We start from the raw sequence: 8,665 nt of genomic DNA on the forward strand, positions 1-8,665 counted from the left end.
ATAAAAAATGAAAGGAGATATGTGTGTTGTGTGAGTTGTGTAATATGAGAGGATGAAATAAAGACAAGAGAAAAGGCATAGATTTAATCGAAGCTCCACATTTATACAGAGAGGAAAGAAGGGGGTGGACACTTAGTCATAAGTGTCTGACGAAGAGGACATGGAGAAAATTTGATTTGTTTCCTTCCTCCTTAAATATAATTCTCCCTTTCTGAATTTTAATATAAAAGTTTCAAAACTACATTTTTTGGCCAGAAGTTTAAAAATTAATTTAGATAATTGATGTTTTATTGTTTGATACAATTAAGTATTAAATTGAAAGTGAATGCTCCCCGTGCAACGCACGGGGAAGCACAATCTAGGTAATTATATGAACCTCTCTGGGGCAATGTCACTGGATTTTCTGATCTTCAATTTCCCCTGATCTTATGTAATTGTTCCTGTGCCCTCTTTTTTTTTTAGCCCCGCTAAGCTCATCCTTAACATCCTGTGTGTGTCATGTCAACAGTCAATTCCTGCGGCACTGTCCATGAACCCGCTGCCCCTCACGCAGGAAGTCCTGATCAAGACAGTGGCGGCGCTCATTTCAGGTTTCGCCAGTGACACATGTAAAAAAGTCTCCCACCTGGCGCACCTTGTTGCCGCGATGGATCCTATGGATGATGGATCCATCTGTGGGGGAGCGTATCAGGCCTGTGCTTGGGAGTTTATACACCACATGTTGCGCCCCAAATTGGGACTGGACTCTCAGGAGCGGGCTGCGCGTCCTGATGCACCTTGTGAGGGAGGTGCTCAATAGGTGCCCGTAAGAGTGAAGAATTGAATATCAGGATTTTGGAGACAAGTAATCTCGTACAAATTCGGCAATTACAGTTTTATCAACCAAGTTTTATATGGTCGCTGAACAGTTTTATTCTGTTTGCTTAGTGATTTGGAGACGATGAAAGGAGCTTTCAGAGAGCAGAAGTGATCGTGTTTTTCATGACTTTTTACTACGAGTGATTTTTCCTGAAAAATTGCTCATGTAAAAGTAATTTTTAAAATTAAAAGATATTCAATTTCTTCTTTTTTTATTTTTAATGCCTTTTCAAATTAAAAATAAGTTTTAACAAAAATTTTATAATATTTTTAATATTACTTTTCATTCATAGCATTTAGTTCAATGTCAGATTATCAATTTGAAGATGATACTTTTAAATGTTTGATTATCACAAGAATATATCAATCATCATTCACCAATATTTAGCAAAGTATGGAACCTTTTAAATTATAATCTGACACTACTTATTTGATCATGTTACAGCATGCTTTCTTGATGTTAGAGAAAAATATTACGACCGACGCTTAACTGTTAAAAGAAATAGAACTCAAGAACATTCTCTTAAATGCCAACTAGATCAAAGAGATAGAAGAAAAACACTAAAACTCCATTCGTAATTCAATTTGAGAGCGAGAGAGAGTTCAAAGAAATGAAAGAAAAGAACAGAACAGAAAAGAGAAGTGCTTACGTTCTTAATGGCATTGATAGGTTGGAGACAGAAAGTGGACAGAAGAAACACTGATAGAAGAAACTGAATAATGGAGGATTTCGCCATTGTTTTCTTCCCTCCAAGATGAGATTATGCTTCAAAACTGCAAGGCAATGAGGCTCTGTTTTCCTCTCTGGCTTTTTATAAACTTCACTGCACAGAAACTAATAACGAAAGATTATATTAACGGAATTTCAAGATCAGATTCAGTGCAGTTAATTTGGCTTAATCATAAGAAACTTGTTTCTAAATTTAGTTCGCAGGAGGAGATATTAACCTTTCAAAAATCTCTCGAGATCCTCGCATTAATGGCTAAAACTTGCCAAAATAATGTTTGACATGCACACACACGTAGAATCCAGTCATGATTATGCTTATACTTTTATCTTTATGCAATACGTTTAATCTCAGAAAGCACTAAAGATGGAATCTTGATTCTTTGTTTCTTGCCAAAGATTGAATTTTGGTACGTAGTCTGTTTTTTTTTTTCTTTTTTAATGTATCCATTTAATTTCAGTAATTAATTTGAATTTTCCGGTTAACAATAGCAGATTCTTTGGAGTCTGGTTTGAACTAGATTTGTGGCGTTTCTTTTGATATCAGTATTTTATTATTTTATTTTATTTTAATTTAATAAGTTTTATTTGCATCCAAGATATTTCTTTCCATAAATTTTAAATTTCGTAAATTTTTTAATTTTTTGTCTGATGTATAGTTACTCGGGGAACGATTATAAAGGAGAAACTTATGATACTTGAGTGAACAAGTTTATATGCATGGTCAGAAAAAAAAAATAGTCCGATTGAACCGCTTAATTATTCCTTTGTCCAAAAAAATTAATTATTTGTGATTTGAAATTTTTTTTTGTGTATAAAAAAGTTTTATTGTTTTTTTTTTTAAGTTTCAAAGTTGACAAATTACGCAAACGAGGGATTCGGATCTTCATCACATAAATTCAATTTTCCAAAAAAGAAAGTTGTGTCGTATATTGGAAACTAAGAATTGGGCAAGCGAAAAAACTGTGAATGTCATTAAAGACTACATTTAGGAGTAAAGAAATAAATTGGTGGTCTCATGAACAAATATAATTTTAATTTGAAAATTGAATTAGTCAAGAAAAAAATTTTGTTCTTTTATGCATTGATAATTACGAATGTTATTTTAATTAAAAAAAGAAAATGGGAACGAGATTAAAGATTTCAATTGAGAGCAAAATCTATCTCCCATTTCTCTTGTAGTTTCTAAGTGCTCCTTCAATCATAAAAAGATTTTGAGATCTTAATTATCAAACAGAGTGTTTTTAATCCTAAATTCAGAGAAAATAAATGTTGAGTCAAAAAAATTAAGACTCTAGGACGTATTTTTGTAAGTCCTATCCCAAAAAATATTATAACATTATAGTGCATAATATGCTAACTACCTAAATCATAACATATTGAAATACAAACTTTCAAATTACAAGATACTCCAACAGAAACAAACGAATTCAAGTAACAATTTTATTTATAAAATTATAACTTCTATTTTATTTGTTTTTGTTTCATTTTAATTTATGCATCAAACCGCTCCGAAATCAAGAAATCAATCAGCATGCAGTAGTTTCTAATTTTAAAAAAAAATCATGATTTTTCTGGCCAACAAGTTTAATAACCCTCTAGACTATTCCTGTATATGCTTCACTACAATAGGACTCTTAACTTTATGCTTGCCATCTGACCACCACATCTCTCCAAATACATAATCGGAAAAGCCATCTTCTCCAATCCATTTCAAGATAACTTTGAACGTCTTCTTCTCACTGGTTTTCTCAAATATCAGCAGACTTGGCTCAACCAACACACCAACTCCATGAGGAGCCTTCACATGGACACTGTAAGCACCTGGCTCTCCCACATTTGTGAGTGATCTAGTAACAGTTACAGATTGGTTTCCAAGATTAGGCACAGAGATTGAAGGGTAGTTAAAATCTGCAATGCTGAAAGATCCTGGGCAAGTATAAGGGCTCTTGGAAAATAACATGATTTGGGTTTGGTTGTAACCATGAGCACATAAGAAGTTCAAGTAATCATCAGTATTCAGATCATAAACAAGTCCTGGGTCCATTGCAAGGTCCGGTTGGATGTGCCCTGCACCATAAGCAAATGGGTTTGCTTCTTGCTTGGACTGTTCCAGAATCGGTTTGTTGTTGTTATCAAGCGTCATTGCTGAAAATGTGGAGATTTGAAGAGTTAGGAAACTAAATAAACAAGCGGCATACTGTATAACAACAAATCCGTAATATGCTAAAATTTATGCAGAAAGATTCTTGGGATGATACAGAATCAACTGATCATTAAAAAAAAAAAACTAGGCTCCGAGCTTATAAGAAGTAGATGCTGCTAGAAAGTGTGCAAATGGGTTTATCTTAAGAAGTTTGAATTTAAAAGACTTGGAAACTGCATATGCATACCAGTAGTCATGATTGCTGATCTGATAGCAGCAGGACTCCAATGACGATAGGCTGTTTTGAGAAGGCCAACAATGCCTGAAACATGAGGGCATGATATTGAGGTTCCTGACCCTATATTAAATAAAAACTGACGTTTATCGGAATCAACACCAGTCACAGTTAGGCCATCTGGGTATGCATAAAGAATGTCCACTCCTGGTGCAGTGACATCAGGCTGAAATAGGTAACAAAATCTGTTAACTGCAAAGTCATCTCGGAAACTAAATGTATTTGAATGTATTAACTTGCTAACTTGACCACTAAACAAAAGCAAGACCTTGAGAATCCCCGGTTGGATGATACTAGGTCCCCTAGATGAGAGCGAAGCCATTACAGGAGCTGGTTTAATTCCTACTCGTGTTTTTGCTCTTGTCATATAAGCCCTAGGGGCCCTGCATTACAGACATAGTATTAGATTATGACATGCTAGAACTATCTTGGGAACTGAAACAATACAAAACGATTTGGAGTTTTAAGAGAAATATAATTACTTGGCGAGTTTTGCGTAGGAATAAACATATTCACCATCAGTGAAATTGATGTGTGAAGCAGGCAGCAAATGGACAATAGCCATAATATCATTTCCCCGTTTTTCATCATTGGCCAAAATCAATCCTACAGCTCCTGCAAGTACGGCCCCTTGCTCTGCGAAAACTATTCCTATTGGGCTGTTTACGAGGCAAACAAGAATTTTACCCTCAGCCTTCTTGGGATCAAGGCTTCCAGCATTGCACAGTTGACTGCCAGAAATCATGATCTATGTTAGCATCCTTAGAAACACAGAGATGGGAAGGAAAGAGAAAATGATACAATTCATATTATAACATTTTTACTCACGCATCCTCAACTGTGGCATTAGCAGCTTTAGCATCAATAGAATTGATCAGAGGATAGAACTTCTCGGATGGTAAGCCTGTAGAAAGACTAGCTCCCTGGCAGCTCAAATTCATATAAAGCAATGAGTACATACTATAATTTTTTATCTTGAATTTAGCAAAAGTGGATGTTGCAATTTGAAGTTAAACAACCCACAGCTAACCTAGGATGAATTTGGATGGTGAATTTAGAAATTCATGGAATTCAACTGCCGGAAACAACTCCATGATTAAACAACTTAGGAAGTCCGTTGATTAATAATCAACACACGATCTTCAAAATCATTTCCTTAAAAAGTACTTCATCCAAACACAAACTAAGCCACAATGAAGCAAGAAGATGGTTTTAACCGAGAACAAAAAGAATAAGAAAAGATGCGATCTAATACTTGGCAATAAAAAATTGACAAGTACGGTATTTAACTTCAAAATGAATCATGATACCATTATATGCTTCTGGTCACCAAGAACAACGTAATTGGCGAAGTCTCTGTCTATTGAGCTAGCAGCAACAGTGAACATCCATGGAGCCACGTTGGTTACAGTTCCGAAACCTGGTCCTTCATTCCCTGCACCGGCGACGACCATGACGCCATTGGCGATGGCGTGAAAGGCTCCAATGGAAAACCCATCTTGGAAAAACTCTGGTGGAACAGGCTTCCCCAAGGAGAAGGAGATCACATCAACACCGTCGCTAATCGCAGCGTCGAAGGCGTCCATGACGTCAGCATCGGTACATTGGATTCCGGTGACAGAGAGCCAGCAGACCTTGTAGGCGGCGACGCGGGCTCGGGGGGACCCACCCTTGGCGGTGCCATTGCCGAAGCCAAGAACGTTTGCGCCACGAGCGAAGTTACCTCCGGCGACGGAGAGAGTAGGAGTGCCATGGCCTAACTCGTCGCGCGCTGTGTAGAGCGATTCGTTGAGTTTGCCAAACTGGGACTCGTAACCGTTACTGAAGAATCGTGCTCCAATCAACTTTCTGCATTTCAAACATAAATAATCAAATTTCGTCCGCGAAAAACATAAAATTATCTTTGTGGAAGTAAAACGCTAAAATTCAAACAAAAGACCCAGATGTAACTGAAAATATAAGGAATTCACGCATATGCTCTTGGCCGACCAGTTGTCGGAGACCGATAGCGGTGGCCGTCTGGTCGTCGGAAACTTGCCGCCGATGACTAGCAGATTGTCGAAGATATTTCATCAATGATTATCTATTAACTAGCGTTAAAGTCAAACTCGTTGTGCTTTTGTTGAAAACGAAGGAAAATAATGCAAAGAGGACGGACCTATTGCAACGAAAATTGTCAAGTTGGCATGCACCTCGCCACCTTGAAGGGATTGGTCCCATTCCTTCGTCGCTAAAGCTCCTCGATTCAGGCCATACACCTACATGATCATTCTTATTATTAGTTCATTCATATATTATAAGGATCAAATCAAACCTATTATGATTACGAAAACTCACCAGTATCGATGTTACCAATGATGGTATCTTCTCCATATCTAGCCTTCTCCCAGATTGAGTCTTCCAAAACTTGCCCATTACTGTTCTCTAATCCCAGAAATTCCCAGGACCGTGTGGTTTGAAGTTTGTGGCCTCTGTTCATAAACACTGACACTACTTTTGGATTTTCTTCCAAAATCATCACACACAACAACATGTCAATTACTGGGATTTCATTCTCAGTGTGAGAAAAAAGAGCAAAGCAGAGTTGATATATTAATTCTCTTACTTGCAATATCTGCTGCTTCCTCCTCCTCGAACAACGCAGCAAAACCATTGATATGTCTGTTATATGAATAAAATATCGCTTCTTTCGCCTTCTTGCGGCTGCCAATGAATATTTACGTTCAAATGATCAGCTTTTGTTTTACCTTCTCTTCTACAGGGTTAAGCTTTTTTAGTTTTTATCTACTGGAATGTAAAAGTTCATTTGAAAATTTCACGGAGTTCATTAGATTCTATACCTTCCCAAGTGTGAAGCTAGTAGGCTGTAATGAAAACTGGTGGCAGAATCTTGATCATTAGCAGAAGGGTTTGGGTCATGCGAATGTGATCCTAAGTATACAACGTAAGACTGCCACACACAACAAGATTCAAACAGCTGACATGCATTTTCAGAATCCAAATGCGTGTACTGAAATTGAAACTAAGAATAGAAACTCTTGTCTATTCAGAACAACAAATCCAGAATCTCAAATGAGCAAGAAGAAAAAGTGGAGCTTGCCTTTTTAATGGCGTGAACTGGCTGGTATTGCAGGAGGACGCAGGAAAGAAGAAGGATTGATGATAGAAGAAAGTGGAAAACAGATAAACCCGTCATATTATATTTCTTCAATGAGTTTTTGATTCTGGAATTGTGTTTGAAGAATTTGGTGCGTAGAGGGGCTCCTTTTTTTCCCCTGCTTATATAAGTTGATTTTCATTGATAGCTTTTACTTTTCAATGTTTTGATGGTATTATGGGATGGGGATAATCTCATCTCAGAAGGAGCTTCATTTTTGTTGGAGAAAGGAAAGATTTTTCAACAAGAACCAAGTGGTTTGAATTCAACGGGAAAATCAGAAAGAAAAGTATTCAAGTACCTTATGTTGTAATACTACGTGGCCAAAAGATTATGCAGAAATTTTTTAAATAAATCTTCGAAAAACCTAGTTAAGATATATTACTTACTGTCCCTAATATAAGACCTCATTTGACTTTTATTTTGGTCTTAATTATTAGACCTCAATCCACTTTGTCTATTATATTTAAGCATTTTTTTTCAAGGTAGTCCCTCTAATAATAGTAGTTATAACTAATAAACTTGGTTAATAAGGATATTTTAGAAAAGACAACACTTATTTATTACAAATAACTAACTTAACTTATTTTATTAATCTCTTTAAATTAATCAACTAGCTCTTATAATTAGAACAAGAGGTAGTATCTTATATTAGGACATTTAGTGGCAGACATGAACAAAAATCTGACTTCTGCTCAATAGAAACAAAAGAAAATTCTGACTTTTACTTCGGAAAATTATTAGTCTAAAAGGATAAAAGTTTGGAAAAATCTATAAAAGAGGGCACAATACAATCTTGAAGGGTTAGCTTGGACATGTTTAATTCCAGTGCTGGGATATATCCACGTCAAAGTAGCCATCGAAATTGAATAGTGGACTTTTTTTCCCCCCTCAAAATTTTGATTTTTTTTTTGGGATAAAGAAAACTTATGTCTGAAATCATCTAAGAAAAAAGCTCTATACTCACGAGAAATATTTGTAATGACAGAAAAATTTGAATCATTAATCAATCTTTTCTGCCAAGAAAACAGTACTTATATACAAAGAAGAAGTGAACAGTGTGGCAATTCTGAGAATAAGGAAGTTTTTTCAATTCACAAGATGTACATTTAAGATCCTATTCAAATTTTATCATGTCCTTTTTTTTCCCCCTTGGCATATTCCTCCGATCCTTCTCATATCTTATTAAAAAAGATTGCAAACAATACGTGTTCATTTTTTCAAGGAAAAAAATAACAACAAATTTTCATGCATTAATAAGTATCTTAAATTTTCTCATTAAACTTGGTCAATGAATATAAGAAACATGATTTAAGTTTTTTTTTTTTAAATAATTTTTACATAGTTTTATTTATTATAAGTTTTATAATAGGTTGATGATATTATATATTAATAAATGATTTCTTTTGTTGACCATCAATAACTTTTAGCAACCGTTAAAAGTGGAAAAGCCTCTGTTAAAAGTCCATGTTCTTCAACGAA

General features: G+C 35.6%; 1 protein-coding gene across 1 annotated transcript; it reads right to left on the reverse strand.

The window, feature by feature from the left end:
• Nucleotides 1-3,120: 3,120 nt before the first annotated feature.
• LOC114728736 (subtilisin-like protease SBT5.4) lies at nt 3,121-7,222 on the reverse strand. Its single transcript, XM_028915679.1, has 11 exons — nt 7,127-7,222; nt 6,867-6,976; nt 6,632-6,729; nt 6,364-6,531; nt 6,185-6,284; nt 5,337-5,874; nt 4,855-4,949; nt 4,509-4,757; nt 4,295-4,409; nt 3,979-4,192; nt 3,121-3,733 (listed from the first exon to the last, which is right to left on the reverse strand). Exons 1-11 carry the CDS (start codon nt 7,220-7,222, stop codon nt 3,189-3,191), a joined length of 2,328 nt encoding a protein of 775 aa, XP_028771512.1. The 3' UTR covers nt 3,121-3,188.
• Nucleotides 7,223-8,665: the final 1,443 nt, after the last annotated feature.

This window comes from Neltuma alba, unplaced genomic scaffold, assembly GCF_004799145.2.
Source record: "Neltuma alba isolate B1F8T4 unplaced genomic scaffold, ASM479914v2 tig00012567_pilon, whole genome shotgun sequence".
NCBI lineage: Eukaryota > Viridiplantae > Streptophyta > Magnoliopsida > Fabales > Fabaceae > Neltuma > Neltuma alba.